Source organism: Henckelia pumila, chromosome 4 (genome assembly GCF_033568475.1).
Source record: "Henckelia pumila isolate YLH828 chromosome 4, ASM3356847v2, whole genome shotgun sequence".
Classification (NCBI taxonomy): Eukaryota; Viridiplantae; Streptophyta; class Magnoliopsida; order Lamiales; family Gesneriaceae; genus Henckelia; species Henckelia pumila.
Genome location: NC_133123.1, coordinates 190,963,461 through 190,987,676, shown reverse-complemented (window position 1 = coordinate 190,987,676; position 24,216 = coordinate 190,963,461). Strand labels below are relative to the sequence as shown.

At 33.9% G+C, this 24,216-nt stretch overlaps 3 protein-coding genes, 1 long non-coding RNA gene and 1 pseudogene across 8 annotated transcripts; 1 reads left to right on the top strand and 4 right to left on the bottom strand.

The window, feature by feature from the left end:
• Positions 1-529: 529 nt before the first annotated feature.
• On the bottom strand, positions 530-3,279 carry LOC140866070 (uncharacterized). Of its 2 annotated transcripts, none has more exons than XR_012144796.1 (4): positions 3,035-3,279; positions 2,769-2,923; positions 2,384-2,599; positions 530-1,212 (listed from the first exon to the last, which is right to left on the bottom strand). It is a non-coding gene; the product is annotated as an uncharacterized lncRNA (long non-coding RNA). The 2 variants fall into 2 exon arrangements; XR_012144795.1 differs by having other exon boundaries at positions 3,027-3,278.
• A 264-nt stretch (positions 3,280-3,543) lies between these two features.
• Positions 3,544-8,300, bottom strand: LOC140862480 (uncharacterized; annotated as a pseudogene).
• Positions 8,301-11,478: 3,178 nt separating this feature from the next.
• LOC140862479 (replication protein A 70 kDa DNA-binding subunit B-like) lies at positions 11,479-13,890 on the bottom strand. The gene is made up of 9 exons (XM_073265502.1): positions 13,738-13,890; positions 13,384-13,654; positions 12,893-12,977; positions 12,653-12,785; positions 12,401-12,558; positions 12,192-12,315; positions 11,992-12,063; positions 11,734-11,787; positions 11,479-11,646 (listed from the first exon to the last, which is right to left on the bottom strand). Exons 1-9 carry the CDS (start codon positions 13,888-13,890, stop codon positions 11,479-11,481), a joined length of 1,218 nt encoding a protein of 405 aa, XP_073121603.1.
• Positions 13,891-16,787: 2,897 nt separating this feature from the next.
• On the top strand, positions 16,788-18,292 carry LOC140863027 (putative UDP-rhamnose:rhamnosyltransferase 1). The gene has a single exon (XM_073266122.1). The coding sequence runs from the start codon at positions 16,809-16,811 to the stop codon at positions 18,213-18,215; it is 1,407 nt and encodes a 468-aa protein (XP_073122223.1). The 5' UTR covers positions 16,788-16,808; the 3' UTR covers positions 18,216-18,292.
• Positions 18,293-18,294: 2 nt separating this feature from the next.
• LOC140863025 (protein EXECUTER 1, chloroplastic) lies at positions 18,295-23,980 on the bottom strand. 4 transcript variants are annotated; one of them, XM_073266120.1, is made up of 13 exons: positions 23,562-23,980; positions 23,179-23,295; positions 22,996-23,061; positions 22,379-22,485; positions 21,973-22,054; positions 20,375-21,070; positions 20,166-20,286; positions 19,881-20,050; positions 19,424-19,498; positions 19,249-19,341; positions 18,987-19,130; positions 18,595-18,818; positions 18,295-18,521 (listed from the first exon to the last, which is right to left on the bottom strand). In XM_073266120.1, exons 1-11 carry the CDS (start codon positions 23,955-23,957, stop codon positions 19,038-19,040), a joined length of 2,016 nt encoding a protein of 671 aa, XP_073122221.1. In that variant the 5' UTR covers positions 23,958-23,980; the 3' UTR covers positions 18,295-18,521; positions 18,595-18,818; positions 18,987-19,037. The 4 variants fall into 4 exon arrangements, with proteins under 4 accessions (XP_073122221.1, XP_073122220.1, XP_073122222.1 ...); XM_073266119.1 differs by having other exon boundaries at positions 18,599-18,818; XM_073266121.1 differs by having other exon boundaries at positions 18,657-18,818.
• Positions 23,981-24,216: the final 236 nt, after the last annotated feature.

Below are 24,216 nucleotides of genomic sequence, written 5' to 3'. Positions count from 1 at the left end.
GTATGGAGTTGGTGTTTTCTTAGTAAGTCACAAATTATTAGAATGTCATTAAGTCGTCAAGGTATTCTCATGTTTTTTCAAAGTAATACTTTGATATAAAAAATAATATTTTTGCAATGAAAATTAATATTTTTCATATAAAAAGTGATACTTTTGAGTCAAATAAGCATATATTAGTTTCTAATATCTGTTTAGCAGAGAGAACGACCGTAAAAACAAATATTCAAAAAACAAGCATAAATCATCAAAAGAACTCATGTATCCGCCATTTCCAGCTCAAAACTAGAAGAAAAACATAAAAATCTTCGAGATTTGTAACGCAACAAAAATTAATTCAAAAAATATCGGCATTTCCTCCATGAAGCTCAGAATGTATAACTTACTGGAAAAATAATGCGAATGTCATTTATGTATATGCTCCAAGCAAGTGCCTAAACCATTTTAGTATAATTAGTAATTACCTCAATCAGATAAAAATTAATTATGGACGATATAATTAGTATAATTGGGGAAGGAAGAGGCAAACCAATTATTAAATGACATTATCCCAAAAATGTTTCCACACCTTCAAGCCCATAATTCTCGGAGATGAATAAATAAAAAGTCATCTCCACAATCAAGTTACACTGGCACTATACAAGCTCTCAAATTTCATTTATGTATATGCTCCAAGCAAGTGCTTTATCTACGTATGAAAATAATAACAAAAATGTACTTCTTAACATATATTATCTATTTAGTATAGTGACTCGAATTATCTGTAGATTTACAAAAGTACGTATTAATCTGAGTATCATTTTTGTAAGAGATCTTGCAGCAAATAGGGGTGTCTGTGAGCCTTGGAGACGGCAGAATGCAATCTTTCATCGACGAAGCTGCGTGCATAGACCTTGTATCTCAGTCATGGTTGGGTTCGTGAGAGAATACGTCTGGTTTTTACCACTGTTTGAACACATTAAAGTATACTGGTTCCCCATTTGCTCCGCGTGGAAAACCATACATGTTCAAGCAGTGAACAAGAAAAAATAAGAGAGCGTGTTTCCAATATCAGAGCATTGAATGAGAAATTATGTAACATATTCTTCACCTGACAGGAGATTGGGGTTGTGGCAGCTCCACTTAGAAGTAGGAACACAACTAAGATAATGACACCACGAGCAATGATCATTCAAGTTCACGCCTCAGAGAAGCAATACCAGCCCAACAGTAAACCTATTCGAATCGCATCAAAAATACATTATTGAGGATCAATTTACACCAAGGGTGACATTGATTTGATTATCACTATCGAAAACTTATGGCTCATGTAATGTCTACTTAGAAAGGCATGGTTGGAAGAGTCAAATGCTTACCCTACAATATATGAGAAGAACTAAAGAAAGCAAAGAAGTACACACTGATACATCTTGAATTTTGGGGTACTCGTGGAAGGGTATCCGACAGGCACATATCTCTGGTTAACCCAATTGAATTGGGGACGGATTAAAAACACAAAACCCAGAAGAAAACCGGATATAATTCCTCCAATATGTGCAAAGTTATCCACGTGTGGGAGGATTCTTCGAGGTTTAACAATAAGAAAAGGATTCAGGCAGCTAACGTTTGTGCTTGCATTTCAAGGGAGATGTTTGAAGGTTCGAGAAAATTGAAGGAGCCTCTTGATTCCGAGTTTTCAGGGGCATTGGATGACAGAGATCTCGAGTACCTTGAATGTGCTAGTTTGCTCCACAATATTGGATTACATGCTGGAAAGAAGGGTTACCGTAAGCAATCATATCGAATTATTGTGAATGGAGATCACCTTCATGGTTATTCTGATGAAGAGATCAATAAAATTGGTCTGCTGTTAAATATCACAGAAAGAAATTTCCAAAAGGTGACGTTCTTGAGGAATCTAGTAAAGAAGCAAATAAGAAGTTTGTAATCCTCTGTACCATTTTGCGGGTATCTGCTATAGTCCAGCAGTCTCTCCAATTTTTAAACAATCGGATCGTGAAATTTAAATGCGAGCCATAGTGGGGAAATCTCCATATCTAATGATGATAGTAACATGTGCACTATCTTAAGGAAACCAACAAATGGTCCCAATAAAGCCCGCCCCTCATCATCAGACACACCCACAAAATAACTAAACTTAAAGATTGAAGTAACTACAAAAATAGTGTCACCACCTACGTTCCTACTTAAAGGTCCAAAAATAAATATTCATTCAGAAAAAAATCAACTCTTAAACATCCTCAAGAAAACAAATAGTTACATATCTCTTTCCCAATGGTCACCAGGAATAAAAAGTGCCACAAATAAAGCAGTTGCATTACGGCCGATATAAGTTCCTAGTGTTCATGAGTAGCAAATTTCAAAGCATCAATCAATTTGATTATACCTGTATGAGCCGATCACGGACACTCTCTGCTGTTGCATAATATGCTTGCTCCAGATCAAACTTGAAAGGTGAAAAATGAGGTACAAAATACTTGTCAACCACAACCCTGCCGACGGCCGCCCCTTCTCTAGCGGCTGTAGATGTTTCTGGCTGCTCGAGTAAGGAGTTGGAAACGCCAGGGGAGGAGCAGAAGAAGCGGTCGCAAAACTAATGTTTCTGGAGCAACATAGATTCGAGGTAAAGAAAACGAAACCAATCAATACACATCGCAAATCTAATGTTTCTTGAGTAACATAGATTCGAAGAACAACTTACAATCCGAAAAACACAATTCTTTCTAAGAAAAAAAAAACACGAGTTAATTACATGCTCCCATTTTTCTTACCTGTAAACATATGAACCCATCGATTTCCATCTTCAGTTTCTCAATCCGTGCGGACAAACTGCGAAAAAATCCTGAGCCAGGCCAAATTACACCGACTGCCGAGGAACAGAACACAAGCTCTTGTTGAATCCATACGCCTTTTCCATGAACAATTCCTGAGTTAGGGCATGATAACTGTCATGATTCCCTATTGATTTTCGAAAATCTGCGATAGAACCTAGGATGCAAGGAAAAGTTGAGAGATCAATTGGGGATTACCTACGTACCAGATGTGTGAGGATCACGAGATACGAGAGCCCGATTAGAATATGGGTCAATCATACGGATAATTTTTTGTATTAGGTTCACCCATTTCATGTGAGACGTTTTACAAGAGTGTTACTCATTAAATAAACAATGAACTATGAAATCTAAACTGAAATAATCAGATTGATTTGTTTTTCAGTGTCAACTTCTTATTCTTTTATACATCCTTGCAATAATCGATACTGTTGTTGTTTCAGAAAGAAAATTTTGCTCAAGATCTCACCGCTTATATATTGAAGATTTTTGGGATTTTTTATTTACATTCAGGCAATTCGGTCTTTTTGTTTCTTCCATTTTCTTCTTTGATGAATTTATTTATAATAATAACTAGTATTTCACCCGTGCGATGCACGGAGTGTTATTCATATACAATAAATAAAAAAATTAGATAATATAATTTTTTTTTTTTTGTGCAGTAATAAGTAAACCATAAATTTCATAGTGAAGATATTAATGTGCCAAAAAAATATTACAAATTATGAAAAACTTCTTTAAATACAACATTTGTCGTTGAGTTTTTTGGGCTACCGTCTACATTGCATATTAAAATTTTGAGGCCCTTCGGATTTGTAACCCTGGATACAGCGACGTACAACTGGCCATGACTGAAAACAGGCTTCTTCAGAAAAAGTCCAACATGTGATAATGATTGTCCCTGACTTTTGTTAATTGTCATTGCATACGAAACAATTAGGGGAAATTGTCTTTGTTGAAACTTGAAAGGAAGTCTTGGATCAGAAGGGGTCAATGACATTCTTGGAATAAGAACTTTATGACCTGCATTATTTCCTATAAGAATTTTTCCTTCCAAAACATGGTTTCCAAACCTCGTGATAACCAATCTAGTACCATTGCATAATCCAAGAGAATGATCTATGTTTCGCAGCAACATAACAGGAGTTCCAACCTTCAAATTTAGTTCGTGATTTGGAACTCCAGAGCATCTAATTCCATTTAAGAATTCGGGAGTATGAACGTCATTCAATAAATCAACATTTCTGTCCGAATGACATGCCGAATCAGAACTTAAATACATCCTTCCCTCCGAATTGTTCATTGATATCATGTATTCATTTATGGACTGAACAACATCCAGAGTTGGTGCTAATATAGCTCTCTGCTGGAAGTATGTTGTATCACAAACTGTACTACCAAACAACGGATATGTATTCTTGACGATTGTTGCAATAGGATCATCGATGTCTTTAAGCAACATTTCATTTGGAATATCAATCTCCGCATAGCCATCATTTGTTTCTTCAATTTTTCCGTCTCCTATATTCGAAATCCAATCAGAAAATCTCTTAATTTCATCACCATCTTCATCAGAAGCCAAATTCCGAAGTCGCATATTCTTAGTCAATCTCAATACTGTGCAATGTCTCCACAAATATGACGAATTAATAGTGGCATGAACAATATCCTGTCTGCTACCCTTCGGAATAACTGGCAAAATCTGTCGAAAATCACCACCAAATACAATTGGTTTGCCTCCAAAAGGGAGTTGAAAGCTTAAAGGATTTGAAAACCTCAGTATGTCACGCATGCTTCTGTCCAGTGATTCGAAACAAAACTTGTGCATCATTGGAGCCTCATCCCATATAATAAGTTTGGATTTCACAATGAGTTCTGCCAGAGGACTCCCTTGTTTGATATTGCATGTGGATTCTTCGTTAGGATTAAACGGAATTGCAAAGCGAGAATGAGCAGTTCTTCCACCAGGAAGAAGAAGAGATGCGATACCACTGGAAGCCACGTTTAGGACAATTTCTCCCTTTGATCTCAAGGCTGCTGATAGGGTCTTCCAAATGAACGTTTTTCCAGTTCCACCATAACCGTAAACAAAAAACATTCCACCCTTGTTTGAATTAATCGCATCCATCACCGTGTCATATACGTGACGTTGCTCACGGTTTAAATTTTTAAGAAGATGATCATATTCTTCTGATAAAGATCTTCTATCAAAACGCAACTCATCTTGTATTAACCTATTTCGTGAAGCCTCAAAATATTGATCACCGAAAAATGACATTGATTGAAAATCACGGAGACTTCTTCCGCAACTTCTCAAAAGCTTCTCAATTTCAACCAATGAATAATTCCTGATTTCCTCATCATTTAATTGCAATTCTAAGAAAAAACAATGATATTAACAATTTTTTAACATATTCTAAAATAAATGTCAAGCAACAAATAGTTTTTACCTTGATGTTTTAGCAAGTTTCGTTGTCTGTACAAAATATCATCCGATAAGTGTGTCCAGCAGGACTCCCAAACTACTTCGGGTCGACTAATGCAATCCGAAGACAATAATGTAGCAAAAAGCACTCTCATTGATTAAGCTGAAGCCCATTGACTTGCCTAGACGATACCATCAATATACTCTTTGTCATCATTTAACAATCTTAATCCATAGCAAGCATCGCGAAATGACTGATACTGAACACCATTTGCAAAAGAAATATCATCGTAGCATTTTTCACCACGGATGACGTTCAACAGACATCTTAGATAGTACAAATCCCCAGCTCCAGGAGGAACAAAAAAAATACGTCCAATTGAAAATCTTCTTTTCCTTGGAACTCATTCACGTGATTCTTGCTTCCAAACAAATTTCATTGGAAATTGAGCATATGTTAATTCTCGTGCCTCAGGATATTTTTTATTGGCTTCAAACCAAGCTAAAAACATGCTTTGATTAACAGAATAACGATCAAAAACATTTTCAACCTGGTCCAAATCAGAAAACACGACATTTTGTTCGTTCGGGAGATGAAAGCTCAATCTCTCGACTGGTGGATCTCTATACTGAATGTCAAATCCAAAAATTCTTCAAACAGCCTCACATGGAGAAATATATCTACAATCATAATACATATTAACTTCATCAACATGCTTACCCGAGTTTTCTTCATTATCACTCTGATAAAATGATGCAGTCACACGATCATGTCCCTTATTTATATACTTGAACAGATACTTGATGGCTCGAGATTGGTTACACCATTCAACGTTCATATGAGCTCCATAACGAACCAACAGATAACGATTATGGGGAACGACATATCTGTTGTCCAGATTAATACCATTTTTAAGAACAGTTAGCCCATTATCTCTACGTTTATAGATTGGGTGTCCATCCCGTCTATCGATGTGACGTCAACAAAGTTTTTCGGAAAATGTTTTGTGCAACGACCATCTGACATGCATGGAGAATGCTTTCTTGCTTCACCACATGGGCCATGTATCATGAAATCACGCACAGCCGCAAAATAAATTGGATCCTCCTTCTCATCAGGAATTTCAGCCGAGACAATACCATCTATTGCCTCTGTTCCTGGAAATTTGTCTTCTTTATGGAGAAAAATCAAAATGTGTGCATGAGGTAATCTTCGCTTTTGGAATTCCACCGTATATATAACTGAAATAAGGTTAATAAACAAATTTGAAATTATTATAAAAAATTAGTATTCTACAAATCAAGATTAAAAAATATTTATTATTTAATGATTGTATTTAAATCATTACCTGCTTGAACATTTCCGAAAATCTTGTTCGTACGAATATATTTAATCAAACCATCCAGCTTAACTTTGAATATTCTGCAAACAATATCAGGACGATCTTCAGGTTTCAAACCTCTAGCCTCAACAAATCTAACAATTTCAGGCCACTTGGGGTTACATGTAAAAGTTATAAACAAATCTGGATATCCGGCCCATCTACATATAGCCATCGCATCTTGATAGTTTTGAATCATGTATCTGGCCCCTCCAGTGAATGAAGATGGCAATATAATTCGTTTTCCTTGCGTATATGCATCTGTTTCCCCACGCAAAAGAGCATCATGGAGGCCTTTGTACATTTCACATCGTAGTTTCTTTTGATTCATCTTGATATACGTCAACCTTGCAGATTCAATCATTGTGTATGCATCAACAACAAATTGCTGGAAAAGCCTTCTCGAACAGAGGATTGTAGATGCTTCATGATTCCTCTCATGTAGTCGAAACGCAAAAAATTCTCTCATACTTACATTTTTTCTCCCCCGAGAACTTGAACTTGAAGTAGACAAAATGATATCTTCTCTGTAGCCATCCTCACCATATGGAAAAAGTAAAGGATATTGAAGACCCAAGTATGAAGCATTCAATTCATTGATACGTTTAAGTTGTCATGTTTGTGTTTCTACTAAAATATCCCTATCACCTAAAGATTGATCAAAATCTCCCACGATCAGTGCAGCAACTTCAGAAGTTGAAGGAAGATTATATCTTCTTGCATCTCGACCTCTTCTACCGATCAACTTTAATTTCACGTCAGATCGCCCTTCCTCCATCATCTTTTCTCTGGCCATCCTAAAAGACTTGACCAAAACATTATTTTCATCTAACATTGATTTCAAATCATATACTATCTCAGAATGAAGGTCATTATTGACATTTTTTTGCCTGCATAAAATAGCACGTATTCAATAAAAGTTAACAAAATATATATTTTAATGCATGCATCAATTTAATAAAAAGAAATGGATATAGAAAAAAAATACCTGACATCATATATTCTATTTGAAATTTCGTTATCAGTGTCATAAATATATAATTGAGCGAACTTGGGGGTTGAGCCTTCACATGGAAGTAGACTTCCGATTAGATGATAATTCTGGCCATGTAGTTTAAAAACTGGAGGGGCCCCGCCACTATTTAAACTCGAGTCTATTTTTTCTCCCATAGATGTGAAGCAAAACATATTGTTGTAAGATCGAATATTGTCGCAAAAATGTTTGCTCTTATCGCTCACTCCATACAACAAATCATGTAATATTCGAGGGGGATTTTTTAAAATTGGAAGTTGGATTTTTCCTTGCATGCAACATAGAGAATATTTAGGATCCTTAGATTTAAAATGCCGACATAACCTTTCTTCGTACCAAAACTTAGCTCCACAAAAATTGCATATGTATGTTGGATCACCAATATTCCAATAATCTACATGTAAATAAAGAAATTTTTTAATTTTAAAAAATGTGTCAAAAGTCCAATTTTGAAGAATGAAATAGAATAGATCGTACCAATCGATTTCATGGAAATCTTTGTTGCACCATGGAAAACACGTTCATTATGAGAAATGAATTCCAAAGTTTTTGAGATTTGATCAAAAGAGTCAACTGCACAAAAAAACCCAAATACATTAAGTGCGTTAAGATGGGTTTGCCATACCCGCCATTAACATCCTTAGCTATAAACCCAAATTAGAATAGATTGTAAAAACATGAGCTACATCTTTATGTTAGTTCATAATGAGAAATGCCAATTAATGTATTTATTTATATATTTTTATTTTTAGCTATAAATTTGTATTTATGGATAAGATATAACAAATATCACTATTAATTCAAACTGAAAAATCTAATATAAAAGTTATATTATTAATATAATTAAAAAATTAAAATATTAATTTAAAAACAAATACAATAAATTAAAACATAAGTACGTGCATTAATAAAATAATTATCTAATAAAATATATGTTGCTTGATAATTGTGTTAAAATGTGAGCTCAATTTATCATATAACCGTGTTAGTGTAAAAATGGTCTAAAACAATATATATATATATTTAGAACTTAAGGCTAATTTTTTAAATATTAATTTTAACTAATATCAAATTTGATTATAAGTATTTGTAGAAGATTATTTTGAAAAAATACATTATTTATGTTTAATTTTGGACCAAAATGTATAACTATTTTATAGTCTCAACAAATGTTGGGTATCAGCCTGCAATCAAAATTACACTTGGATTGGAAGGCCGAATTATAGTCGATGCTATTACAACTTAAATGAAGCCCAAATAAATGAAGCCCAAATAGAAACTAACTCATACCTACAATCATCATATATATATATATAGCAAACCCTAAAACCTACACGCCTCCAGCGTCTCCATTCTCATTGATTTCTTCCAACACTTGCACTCAAAAATCTACACACACATTTTTTTCCCTTATTTCAAGTGCGAAAACCATCGTCTTCTCATACATACATGCAGCCTATTGATATTACAGTGGTTTTTTCGGGAAAGGATATGTGGTCATTGGAGAATCAGATCTATGGAGATCCGGTCGTCCGAGAACTGGATCTAAGGAGATTTCATCGTCTTCGATTTATTTTATTTTTCCCGTTTTATTTGATGTTTCTACCTTTCATCATCTTTATAAGCATCTTATACATATCTATTTTAATTTTTCCCGTCATAATGTAATGCAGACTCAGATCTATTCACATCTAAAAAATTGATCTATTGAGATATCATCATATTTGATATATTTAATTAATTAATTTTTCTCGCATTCTTTTATGTTTGTATATTTTATCAACTTTATAAGAATTTAATACAGATAATTTTAAATTTTTCCCGTATTAGGGAGACACAGATCTATTTAGATCCCGTCGTCCGAGAACTGGATCTAATTAATGAGATATCATCGTCTTCGATTTATTTAATTTTTCTCGCATTCTTTGATGTTTGTGTCTTTTATCATCTTTATATGCACCTAATACAGATCCGTTTCATTTTCTTCCATATTAGGTTAGTGGAGAATCAGATCTATCAATATCCGATTATCCGAGAACTGGATCTATTCAGATATCGTCGTATTTGAGAAAAAGTAAGCATATTATTCTTAGTACCTGATTTTGTTTAAACTGATAAGCTAATGATTATATGTTTTCCATGTAGTTTCTGGATTTTTGAAGGAGCACAAATATAGTCATTAGTGAGTTAAATTAAATAACAAACAAACAGGTACGCAACTTACTTTCAAATTTTCAAATCAAAGTAAATGCTTGTCTAGAAAACTCACTTTCTATTTGAGGATTACTCTTCGGACGTTTCCAATTTAGAATTGTAGATTTTGTCAGTCGCTTCATTCTTTTGATTCACTACTGCAATGAATGGTTTACTGCTCCTTTGATTGTTGAATAACTGGTGTTTACCTGTATCTGAAAATGTTACTATCCAGAAAGAATATTATGGATATTTTTAATGGAATAGGATATGTAGTGTCTGGTTGTTTAAATTGAACCCACACATATATAACATATTTGAACAATAAATGCGATCACATTCCCATACTGTCTGGGAAGCTTCGTTTTGAAAATTTTAAAGAACTTTAATAATCTCCTTGAGCTGTGTCAAATAATTGTAGAATACTAATAGACCTTTTCCATTAAATGTGATTTGAAATTCGTTTTTATGATATCTAGGCTTTAAATGAAATGAGTTTAATTTCCTACCAGTTTTTTTAATAACCTCCTTGAACTTTGTCAAATATTTATTGAATTATTTTTTTTCATATATATGCATTAAAATAAATGGGTTTTAATTCTATGTTTACGTTTAAATAAAAAATAATATACATTTTTATTAATCATATTTTTACCTTGTGTAATGTTTTATGTGTAACTTAGTAATTTTATAACATCTATAACTTGGTGATATATATCTAAATCAATTAATTGTTCGATAATCAAAACAATTGGATATCCTATTGTGTTTTCATATTAAGTAATCTTTTTGTCACAAAATTATTACTATGTAAACAAAATTATATATGTATTGATATCATTGGTCTTGTGAATTTATTTTTTCACTACATGCTCGTGCACATCAAGTTTAATTTAGAATTCTTTTTGATGCTATATATGCGTTCAAATAAAAATTGGGTTTAAATTCAATGTTTACGTTGAAATGAAAAATAATATACATTTTTATAATTTTATTATTCATATTTTGTCATGTGTTATGATTTATGTGTAACGGTAATTTTATGACGTCTAATTGGATCATATATATCAAAATCTATTAATTGTTCGATAATCATAACAATTGGATATATGTTCTCTAATAAAATTTCTATTGTGTTTTCATATTAAGTAATATTATTGTCACGAAATTATTACTATGTAAAACAGTCATTTATGTATTGATATTATTGGTCTTGAGACATATATTGCTAATATAATATAATGTTTTTAGAAAATTATATTTTAAATTTATCATGTCTTAAGTTTATATGATTATAAAAATTATATAATTATCATATACTTTGTTATGATGGTCGATTTAAACATGTGAATATGTTTTTTCACTACATGATCTTGCCCATCAAATGATTTATGTCATGAAGCTATGCTAGCAAGCAAATCTATTCAAAATAGGAATGGAGGACAAATTTAAAACTAAATCAGAATTTGAACCAAAACTAAAATTCCATAATTTGCCCTACCATAAAAGAGGAAAATTGAGGGCATTCAGCGATAAATTAAAACTTAAATATCGAATTCAACAAACTAAATTAAAGTCTTTCAACTGAAAAATCATATTCAAATTGAAAAGAACATTTTAATCCTTCTCCTGCTTGATCACAGTCTTCATTTTTTTTCCTGGAGCCGTAGATGAAAACTCATCTAACAGGGACCTCTTCAAATTAGAGTCATTAATGACATCTTCTGCCACAGTCTTGGGGGTTGTTTTAAAAGGAGTGGTCACTTCATCTTCGGACGAACAAATCTACAAAAGTATTATAATTTAATTTATAAGTATTAAATAAATAATTAAAAAATAAAATAAAATGCTCAAAATATTTTGTTCAAATACCTCTTTCAATTCTCCATGTTCAGTATTCTTGAACTTGGACAAAATATCCGATTCCTATGTTAGCCAAAGTAAAAAGCAATGAATAAATTATTTGATAATCTATTTGTATTCCATTCAATTTATTTACAAAACTCAATAATTTTAGTATACCTGACTTTCTAAAATTTATCCACATAACTTGTCAATAATATTGGTATCGCATGTAAGTTTCATGACAGTATATGAGCCATTGAACTCAATTGTTTGACTCGGTTTCACCTGAATTTTGAATAGAACCTTTCGATCCACTAAGTCATCTATTTTCTTTGGCATTTCTCCTCCTATGAATTCCTGCCACATTTGTTAAACTTTTATCTATTTAATTAGATTTTATATTTTATATTTTATATTTCTTTTAAAAAAATTCATAAAATGGTAAAAACATTTGAAAACAAATTAGATTAGATTAATTAATAAACCTCATTTAGTCCCTGAGATCTCAATTCCATTGCTGTTTTTCCAATAAGTTCTATACATTCCCTGTCCCACATTAAGAAAAGAGCATTTCCTCTGTCATCCACAACAGGGACTTGGATCTTAAACCTGTAATTTAAAAAGTAATGAAATTGTAGATTTAATGAACAATAAGTCATAGAATAATAATTCATATAATGATAAGTTAACCTACCTCAACTTCCCGTTTACATCAAAATGATCACATCTTTCACAATAAAAACTATCAGCAACAGGGGTCATCTTCTTTGGACATTTGACACATGACAAATAATACCAGTCACCATTATTTTCCACAACTGCAACTTTTGCCAAAATCCAGAAACTCCCCACCTGGATATTATAGAAAAAATAATAACCATAATGAGATGGAACTAAGCAATTAAATATAATTTGAAATGACATTCAGCAAGGTATATTAATTCACCTCGTGATTCTCAGAAATTTGCTCTATTGTTCGAAAATTATCTTTTGAAGTAGAAATTTCTTCTAAGATAGTGTTGGCAGATGGTAGAGTCATAGTACTCACAGTGTTTGGTGTCTTGCATTCTAAACTCAATCTGAACTTGACAAAAATGCAGTTATTATAATATTTGTTTGTTTCGGAATGTAATAATTATAAGTTTTTTTGAAGGAAACAATTAACATTGAATATAGGAATATTCACCTGTTCCTGAAGTTGGCAACAACATCTGAATCTTCATTGATTATCATTTTCGTGACGTGGTAAGTGTTTGATACTCGTATTTCACCTTTATAAGTATTTGCACGGCACATTTGAAGAATGATGATGATCGGTTCTTCTAGATCTTTCCCAAAATGACTCATTATATCGTCAACAAAGTCTCCCCATAGTGTACATGACAATTGATTATTCCTTAAAAAAATTTATGATTAAAATTTATTTTAGGGCTGAGCAAAACGTTGGAAAAAAAAATCAGTATTCAATTTTACTTACTCAACGTCTCCCAGTACAATATTTATTAGTTTTGTTTGTTTGCCACTGATCTCTTTATATTGGGGGATATCTCGGGCAACAACTTGGCCCATAACATCTGAAGAGGAAAATTTAAATTTATAATTTATAAGCTATGCATGTAATAAATTAGTCTGGAATTATTATGAAAAAAAATATATGGATAGACAGAAGGTAATTACCGAAAAGATATGTCTTGTCGACCATGTCTTCACTTTTCAATTCAGCAAAGGGCTTAAATTCATAGATAAATGATGGAAATGTCTCATCAAATATTTCACAAACTTGAGTTTTTTGGACAAAGTTGATTTTGAACTTGTTAGTTGTTGTCTTCATTTTCATGGAGTTTTCTGCCACTATCACATCTTTAACCGCATAAAGATTTCCTTCTTTGAATTTTAGCGCAACACTCTTCAGAATTTGTTTTTTGATGGTGGCATGAATCCGTGAACCCTTAGTACAAAGAAAAAATTATTTTAGATAGTGATATAATCAATAAAGCAAGTGTTTTTGTAATAAAAGTATCTAAAACATACCTCTCGGTCATGGAATATACATTCCATGCTGAAAATGTCATCTTTATCTTTACCAAAGGTAGGAAACTCGTAGCAACGAACCAACCGCACTTTAAGTGCCCAAAACATCTTCTTCGGGGTAAGTTGGCTGATCAAACTGAAAAGGGGAGCCATGGTTCTCTTTTTAATTTTTGAATTTGAATTATGTTGTGTATTTTCATAATACTCTTTCGAAACAGATGCTGGAGTAAAAGAAAGAGACATCTATATATATTGGTAAAGAAACCAGAAAATAAATGAAGCATGTCTTGGAATATGTACGGCCATCTGGAATATGTGTTGTGTGCACAAATCGAAGACATTTACAACTGTTTATGGAAACCAAAAAATATACATCAAGTATGTATTGGAATATATGTGTTATCTGCACAAATCGAAATCATGTACTTTTTGAATTGGAATTTTGTAAAAGAATGTGAGAATGGTCTGTTTTGGAATTTGTGAATTTTCAAATTCAAATTAAATGTTGGAGAAAAAAGGCAAAGACATTTATATATACAGATGTGTGTACAGAAATCGAAAAAGTACATTAAATATGTATTGTAATACGTACAGAAAATCGGAACAATTATTTAATTATGTATATCTAAGTATAGTGGTGTAATAATTTTATAACTGTTTATGGAAACCAAAAAATATACATCAAGTATGTATTGGAATATATGTGTTATCTGCACAAATCGAAATCATATACTTTTTGAATTGGAATTTTGTATAAGAATGTGTGAATGGTCTGTTTTGGAATGTGTGAATTTTCAAATTCAAATTAAATGTTGGAGAAAAAAGGCAAAGACATTTATATATACAGATGTGTGTACAGAAACCGAAAAAAGTACATTAAATATGTATTGTAATACGTACAGAAAATCGGAACAATTATTTAATTATGTATATCTAAGTATAGTGGTGTAATAATGGTATTTCTATTTATGGATGTTATTTAGGCGGGAAAACTTGTAGTTACTTTTTTTAGTAGACTATTCTGTTTTTATATATATATATATATATTACATCTCACAGCCATTTATATACCTTATTCTTTTACTTGATCCCCGTTTTCTTAAATTTTTTGCTCTACTGATCAAATATTTAGAATATTTTACTCGATTGCTTATGTTATATGATGTTTTCAACATATTTTGCTGCTATATTAATTCAGATTTGCCAATTTGGACATCGAAATTTTGCAGAAGTTCTTAGTGTTACCATTTTCGAGCCTAATTTCCAACACCAACAAACTTTATTATTATTATTATTATTATTATTATTATTATTATTATTATTATTATTTTCAAATTTATATATATCTCTCCCTATATATAAAGAATCCCCCTTAGTATTTTTTCATTTACAAAAATTTCCCTTATTTGATATAATTATTATACTTTTATTTTTATTTTTATTTTTTTTGAAATTTTGATATTTCAAATTTCTATATTCTCTCAACTAAACATTATAGATAAGATAAATTGATAAATAAATTTTAAATTTATTTTTATATTATTTTATAAATGAAAAAAAAAATTAAATATTATCAAAAAAATAATATTTATACATAACATACAATATTAAATATATTATATGATTTTATACACATACAATGCGTGTGTGCGATTATGCTAGTATTCAATAATTGTAGCAATATTCACGCGATCATAAATCATGACTTTCATATAATGCATTTTTTTTGGTATAAATCAAGGTAAATCATATATATATATATATATATATATATATATATATATATATATATTAAACCTTTAATTTTTACTCTTATTTAAATTTGGTTAAAGGATAGTATACAAATCATTTTTTATTATGACTTTTAAATGGTTAAAATTTTATTAATGTTCCTTTATAGTTTTCTTTTGGTAATTTTGCTTTCTCGGCTTTCTGTCGAAACCAGAAGCCTGTGGTGTAATGTATTTATGGTTTTTTCAGTTAAAATTTGTGAGCACCTTATACAAGATATTGACTAATCACTTGCATTAACCTATATCAAAATCTATCTCAGAGATCTTAGGCAAATTCTCATTCCCAAAATAAATTTAAACTACCAACACTATTTTCATAAATATAAAAGATTATATTAGTCCCTAAAGGGGTGTCCAAGTTGGCTTGCCTAGTGTAGTTTACCTGGTTAACGTAGTTTGCACTTTGCAGGCTATTGCGTTAGTCCAGAGGTTTACCCAGTGCGCACCGAAGGTAGCGGCTGTGGTTCCCACATCACAAAAAAAAAATTATATTACTAAATTTTGACGTCAAATCACATATTTTAAAACAATTGCTTCATATATGCAACACTTGATATCCGTGTATTACAATACGCACGCAACGCGTATGCGTTATTCGCTAGTAATTATAATTTTTCCCCAAAAAATCCATGAAGTCTACCTATACCACGTCTTACCACTACGAATATTTATGGGACATGAGATTTTGTTGCCATATTTTACTCATTAGATGTAACACCAAATTGACGTGACAAATGGATTTTACCTACTCCTACGAGTAAACAATTCAATGGACGGTGTTTCTTGTATTGTTTAACAAAAATAATTATCACGCAAAGACCGTGACAAAAAAATAATCACACAAAGCAAATTGAAACCGACAACAATAATAGAAAGAATTGGGCGAAAACACAAGGACATGACTGAAATACATTTTTAAAAAATATAGGAACTCTATCACTCTCCAAAATTTTACATCGTATACATCACAAATAACCGAGCATGCGCGGAAGCAATTTTTTTGTTTTGTTTTGTTTTGTTTTATTTTATTTTGTTTTTTTATTTTATTTTTCGAAGTGCTCGTGAATCATAAACTCGAGATGTACACATTATGATATTATTTGTATACCCCAAGACTTGAAAGCAACTAAAAGGGCATGGATCACATGTACCATCTATTTATATGTATTTTCTCGATGTTTTAGGACAATTTTCCGATAGCGACTTGTTGGTTGCTTGCCTATATAAGGATCATTTGAAAGTGAAAATCTCTAAGCTTACATTCTCTCTGAGTGAAATATGGCGAGCAAACAATACCATATAATGATGTTTCCATGGTTAGCATTCGGTCATATGATACCATACCTCGAGTTATCAAAAAAGTTAGCCGCAAAAGGGATCTTGATTTCATACGTTTCCACACCTAAAAACCTGCAAAGATTACCTACAATTCCGTCAAAGTTGCAGTCCAAAATAAATTTTGTGGAGATCCCATTGCGGCGAGTTGATGGCTTGCCCGAAAATTGTGAAGCAACCATTGATCTGCAGTTAAACGAAATACAGTTCTTGAAAAAAGCATACGACAGATTAGCTCAACCATTTGAAAATATCGTGCAGAAGGTTGTTCCAGATTTGATACTTTTCGACTTTGCTCCATATTGGATACCAGAGATTGGTGCAAAATTTGGCATCCCAACAGTGTTTTTCAGTGTATACACAGCTGGAGCAATGGCTTTTATTGGGCCACCGGAGGAGCTCAAGAGTGGTAGTAGACGTCCAAGTCCAGAACATTTCGCCGTGCCACCAGATTGGATCCCTTTCCCTAGTCTTATAGCAACCAGACCAGATTACGCAACAAGTATGTGGACTAGCCTTAATTTCCCTGATGCATCAGGTGTGTCCAGTGGCCAGCGTCTGGCCAAAAGCATAGAAAACTGCAGCTTTGTTGCATTCAGAAGCTGTGATGAGTTTGAGGGAGAGTACATAAGTGTTGTACGAGAACTCTATCAAAAACCAGTTTTGCCGATAGGGGTACTTCACCCGGTACCTGAAGAAAACGAGAAAGGAAATGAAGTCAACTCAAACTGGTCCAACGCTTTCAAATGGTTGGATGGTCAAAAGGCCAAGTCTGTAGTTTTTGTTGGGTTCGGAAGTGAATACAAGATGCCCATCGAGCAGATACATGAACTTGCATTCGGAATCGAGCTTTCAAGATTACCATTTGTTTGGGTACTGAGGAAGCCCCAAGAAGTGCACAGCTCAGACTTGCTCCCATCTGGATTTGCCAACCGCACCTTAAGGCAAGGCATCGTTATTCAAGGATGGGTGCCTCAACTGGAAATCCTTGCTCATCCTGCAATTGGAGGATGTCTCTTCCATTCTGGATGGGGCACCATTGTTGAGTCTCTCGGCCTCGGACACCCTTTGATCCTTCTTCCAATGATAGCTGATCAAGGATTCAATGCAAAGCTGCTGGTGGAAAAAGAAGTTGGCTATGAGGTACCGAGAAACGAAGATGGTTCATTTAGTCGCGAAACTGTAGCAAGCTCAATTAGACTGGTCGCCGTGGCACCGGAGGGGCAGAAGTTAAGGTCAAAGGCAGAAGAAATGAGAAGCATCTTCAACAATCAGGCGAGCGAAGAACGCTATATAAACAAGTTTATCGAATGTTTGGAAAAACATAGGGATTCAAAAGGGAAGAAGTAGAACAAAAAAAGGGGAAAGAAATATCACGAGTAAAGTATGACAATAAAATCAAGTAATTTCATAGCTTGTAGAAAAAATTGATTGGTGCTTACAATGTGAGATTACTTACAGAACACTTTACCTTCGACTAGCAATGTTTACATGGTAAGAAATTAATTACCAAATACAGAAGAAAATATACACATCCACCAAAAATGTCCTCTTAAAGAAACAGAGGGCAACTGGAAAACTGTTAAAACGAAGCTGGTGAGTGGTGCCCCATATGAACTGGATCCAGATCTTCTGCTCAGCATAGTGTTTCATCCCCTGTTCAATGATGTACATGAATGACAGGTATCTTCAAATAAAATGACCAAAAGGAGACAAGTCATTCACATACATACAAGAACATGCGATGCAACACAACTATGGAGATGAGAGATCTGAAGCAGTAATCATTACATCTCCACATTTTTGCAGTTGCCTTCTCACAATATCCGGATGTGTCGTAACAATAACGGAAGACAAGTCAAACACCAGTGACTTGGCCGTTGAACTTGAAATCTTTCAGCTCCATTTAGGCTTCCACTTAAAAGGACTCAAAGGCAGCGGTCACTGTCTAAGCTGCAAAAAGAGAAACAGAAAGACATCGATTCTAGTATAGTAGTATCAGTAATAAATGAGAACAGGCATGCTATAATGGAGATGTCAACTAATAAATTTTTCACCAGTGTGAGGAAATAACCTAATTTACAGGCTACTTTAATAAATAGGCCATGAGAAAGAACTAACCCAAGAAAAATTCAACTAAGAATGAGTGTGAGAAACCGAATGCACAAGAAATCAATCCTGCAGCCTCAATCTATTGAAGAACACCAAGAAATGATATTCTGGGGCCCAATAAACAAAGCCTACAACTGGCCCTCCTTTGATGTGCTGCACAATTTGGTTCAGAGGGCAACAGTTAGTGGGCACTGAGACAGCCTAGCCAGTGAATTTTAAAATACTCACATCCAGGGCAAACAAACAACAAAAATCTTTAAACAGTTTAAACCTTTCCATCCAATATAACAAGTTCACCATCAACCCAACGAGGATTCTTAAATCCAGGCTCAGCCAGTCTTCCCTGTCCCTTGTATCGAGCAATCTGCATTGTGGTGCAAATTATGCCAGGCTGAAGTAAAAGAAAATGGTAGATAAATGATTGAATGTCATGCTCAATGACATACCACCCCAAATTCTTCAGGGATTATCCCTTTATGTGGAAGCTGATATCTTTTCCCAACTTTTGCGCGGAATGCTACCTGAATACAAATAGATAATTTGCCTTTTGGATAAAAGAACAAAGAGGAAAAGACATTCGTATTTGTTTTAAGATAGAGAATGTCCCAACCCTTGTTTTACAATCTGAAGATGAATGAGATAATGAGGCTGAATCAGTGAGCCATCAAGATGAACAAGACAGTTCAAAGACTTGAATGCAATGACTGTTGATATAGCTGATTCACGTTTAAAACATTTCGACAATGCCTAACATCCCCCAGATATTATGTAGAATTCATATACTAGGATAAGTGAAACCACCATCTTTCTTTGACTCCCGACTCCATGACCATCAATATTTTAAACATCCATGGGACAGTTAATGAAGAATAATATGATAAATAATTCGAATGAGTGAATCACCTGGCCAGCTGGAACATAAGGATCTCCTGTTATTTTCACTGCTTCTACGTACTCATAAAATTCAATATTTGATGGTTTCTTTGAGCTACCGTCCTCTTTCCACTGACCAAATCTTCGCTTCATATGAATGACTTCTGAAGTGTAAAGCCCATGGGCACCAATGTATAGTCCTGATGATTTAGCATGTGTCCATAATATAATAGTAAGATGTATATAACATTAAGAAACAATTTTATGCAACGTTTCCCTTTTAAGTATTCTCAGCTGAAAAATTAAACTGATCACCATTTAATGGATCCGAAGACGATATATCAATACGGTTAAATGCAGTTGACCCAGAGAGAGGCTGATGATTTCGGGCCTGACTGAGAGTGAGATTTATTAATTCACCGACATCTTTCAGGACCTGTGTAGTTGAGATTGAAATTACGATCCAAAAGGGAAATACATATCACATGTAAATGGATTGATGTACGATAACAATTGGAACCAACCTTCAACGGAATTTTCCCTTTCCCAATAGACTTCACAAGATCAAGCATAACATGGTCAATGCTGCGTTGACCATGAACCTTAGCTCTGTTCATTTGTGGAGACTGTCCACTAGAAATGTGTTCTTTGGCCTCTTCTTCTACTGTAAAGGTAAATGACCACCGACCCTGTTTCTCCAGCCTTGCTGGTACTCGGAGCAGGTCTTTGATGTGAGTTCCACGAGAAATTTTAGGGATGAGACCAGCACCAACAACTACCTCAACTGCAATTTGATTCCGCTCTTCATCCTCACTCACTTCACCACCACTATCCAGTTCGATGTCACTCTGCTCATCGTCATTGTCACTTTTGATTTCATCATTAGCATCAACATTCTCCAAGTCATAGTCCTTCTCTTCCTCTTCCTCTTCATCCATTATCTGTTCAATCACCTTAGATATCATATCCTTGTCAACCTTTTCTGCTGTTACTTTCACAACCTTGACTTTCACACCAGGAATCATGTCTCGCAAGACATTGTCAAAATCAGAATCATCATCCATATCATCACCATCCTCAGAATTGTCAGGACTTCTTTCAAACAGCTCACGTTTGTTTTCTCCCGCATCGCGAGAGCCAAGGTTCTTTGTATTTCCTGATGTGTTGAAAGATTGGGCAAAAAGATCTTGAGGAGATCCCTTCCTCTTCAAGTAAACAGCCTAAAAACCAATTTATCATTGAATTATTCATTCCGATGAAAAATACTAGTGCATTGATAATTTTCAGGAAAGACCACAACCATGTTTTTTAATATTTATGCATACAAGTATTTTTGTAAGTTGATGAGTGCACATACATGTGCGAAAGACACCTAGAAGACAATACCGCCTCAGCTATTGATTTCATACAAATAAATAGACAAAGAAATATTTTCTATTTTAGGAGATGTTTTGGAGAAATAAAAAGTATGTTTGCTTTTGCTTTGTGGAAGTATATTTGTTACCAAGGTATCAAATGATGTCAGAAATGGTTTTTAATAACAGTAATATTAAATTTTAAAATAGTATATTTTGGATTCTGATGTAATGTAACAATAGAACATTTCATAAAATTGATTTTAAAATATTAGATAACAGGAATTATTATGTTGGAAGATGTGCCAAAGGAGGGAAAAAATTGATTTGGGGAAAAAATGATACTGTATCATATTTTAGGGGATGAATAATTATTTCGTCTTAATAAAAACATTGTGATAATTTTTAAAATACAGTTGTATTTTGACCAATAAAGCAGAAAACTATCCTGTGTATTAACATGCTTACTGATCAAAACAGGCACAGCATATTATTTATTCCTCCTAGCACCAGATTTTATTTATCACCTGAAGATGAGACAATCCAGACAATGAAGACGCATTCACTAGAGAAAGTATAATCACCGGATTAAAGAATTTTTTTTAAAAAAAAACACACCAGAACGAAAAATGAATTGGAGAGAGAATTTCTCTCACATGATTGCATAACACTCACCGAAATCATCAGCTGCAAATGAATAGAAGGCTAGCCATACAGATACTAAATAACTCTAGAATCAATAAAGAAGCTTACTAAAGAAAAAGTACCTGCTGCTTATAGTGGCCTTCCGCAGTGTTTGTGAGATAAACCTCGAACAGTGGGGAGCCATCCAATGCTGTAGCAAGCTGACTGCCGAGAAACAGAATAACGTCAAAGCAGTTACCGGCGCATTTTAATCTAAATCATACCAGTGAAGCTTAAAATGGCAGATATTATCCCATTTCCACTGAACGTAGAATATTAGGCTATCTACGCAAGTATTGTTTCTTGACAAATCATGAATAACAAGAGCACTTTCTGGAAAAATAAACACCTGAGTGAGAGAAATTTTGCTTCAGCAGAGTTAACCCAAATTAATGTGTCAATGTAAAATTTACGAAGGTCTAGCACGAAGGCCTTTAGCTGAAAAGATTTCATCATAATTAAAATTCTGAACAGGGCAAGTAATTTTACCGAGGACTGTAACTTCTGGCAATATATCTTCCATACTCTGCTTGTATATGAATGATACGGCCATAAGGATCACTAGAATCTTCTGAAATTCCAGCCCACCATCCCACCTGTATGTCAGATTCAGACAAAAGAATTCAGAAACTAATTGAACATCTGACACAACAAAAGCTGCAGCACCAAACATTATAAAATATGACCCGAGCATGCAGAGAGTCTGTGTTCTCACATCTGACACGCAACAGAAGCTGCAGCCCCAAACATTATAAAAGAAGAACCAAGCATGCAGAGAGCCTGCGTCCTTTTAATCTTTATTTGCTCATTTTCGCACACATTTGGTAAGAAATGTGGATAGAATACTGAATACGCCTCGTCATCGCAATTGAATGGCATAACTAACAAACTACAAGCAGCATCATAGATAAATTTACGATTGTTATTGTCACTGATAATATCAGGTGGCAGTAAAATCTATTTCATTCAAACACACACAGCTTCATTGTTAGAAGCCTAAAAGCATTATACATCTTCCATACCAAGTACAGCCTTAAAAAGATTATTAAATTACATGAGACACATAAAATAAAGCTACAAGGCTTCATACAATATTGGCCACTCACCAATCCGGTACCAGCATAATCACGTAAAACAGATGCATCCCTGTAGCGTTCTTCCTCTACACACTTCTGCACTTAGAATAAAAATTATATGAGTACACCAGTTAACAAAAGATTAAATGTGAATAAAGATACAAGTACGTAATGGTGATGTAAACTGTGGAGGAAAAAACAGAGAAATCCTACCTTCAGATGGGATATCACTCTCCCAACAGTGTCATTTGTAGCAGCAGCGGCAATTGCAACCTTAAGCCTAGCAGCATCTTCATAATCCTCTCTCTTAATGGCATTTGCTAACTGGGACTGTCGTCAATAAGAATATCCATGTTACCATATTCGATAACAGAGCCTAACTTGACGAGACTACTGATTCAAAGAATGACAATCAAAAGAAAAAAAAAAAAAAGAATTCTTATAAAGGAACGGAGCCGGAAGTACACAATATTCTTTTTTTCCTATGCAATAGATTTTATCCCAGAAATAAAATCTCAAAACGGAGCACCCTCTTAGGGAAAAAAAAATCCCAAAAAAAAAAAAACAAATAATCAGAAATCGACAAACAAAAATACCTTGAGGACTGAGACCATGCGCTCCTGCTCATCCACCTCTGCGAAATGCTTCCTCCATCTCTCCCAATTCCATTCCTCCTCTTCCCCTTCCTCCACCACCGCAACATCAGCTTCCACTTTCCGATCACGATACGAGTCAAAATAACCTCCAACCTGCTTAATCGCATTCCTTATCGTCTCCTGCATACCAAAATCCCACCAAGGCGAGCTCTCGGGGCCCGAGTCGGAATTCCCCCCATCACTAACGTTGTTGCAGCGGCAAGAGAGAGTGGAATCGGGAAACCTAGGAAGAGCAATCGACGAAGGCCTTCTGAATATGGGGGGCGCGAATCTGGAGTCGGAGAAGCTGGGCTTGTGGCGAGACGATGGAAGCGTGGGCGGGCAAATGGACGCCATTATTATAGCTTTACTGAGAACAAAAAAAGTGAGAACCGATAAGGATGATAATATCGATTTCTCTTTTTTATTAATTTATTTATTAATTAATAATTAATATTTATAATGCTGACGTGGGATACGAGGTGCAATATTTGAGTTTGACACCTCCTCTGTATTAATTTATCCGGTCGTGGTGTCTAGAGGTGTTCATCGGTCGGTTCGGTGTTCAGTTTTCGGTTTTTTATTTCGGTTATTTCGGTTTTCGGTTTTAGAAATA

Bases quoted from the DNA above. Each gene is read 5' to 3' on its own strand.
- LOC140862479 (XM_073265502.1), bottom strand. From the start codon at position 13,890: ATGGCTCCCCTTTTCAGTTTGATCAGCCAACTTACCCCGAAGAAGATG. The intron at 12,786-12,892 runs GTGAATATTCCT...TGTCAAGTTCAG, and splicing joins GTTGCCAACTTCAGGAACAG to ATTGAGTTTAGAATGCAAGA. The intron at 11,647-11,733 runs GTATTTGAACAA...ATACTTTTGTAG, and splicing joins AACATGGAGAATTGAAAGAG to ATTTGTTCGTCCGAAGATGA.
- LOC140863027 (XM_073266122.1), top strand. From the start codon at position 16,809: ATGGCGAGCAAACAATACCATATAATGATGTTTCCATGGTTAGCATTC.
- LOC140863025 (XM_073266118.1), bottom strand. From the start codon at position 23,957: ATGGCGTCCATTTGCCCGCCCACGCTTCCATCGTCTCGCCACAAGCCC. The intron at 23,296-23,561 runs GTATTTTTGTTT...TATTGACGACAG, and splicing joins GCATGGTCTCAGTCCTCAAG to TCCCAGTTAGCAAATGCCAT. The intron at 19,131-19,248 runs GTTTAAACTGTT...CAAATTGTGCAG, and splicing joins TTGTTATATTGGATGGAAAG to CACATCAAAGGAGGGCCAGT.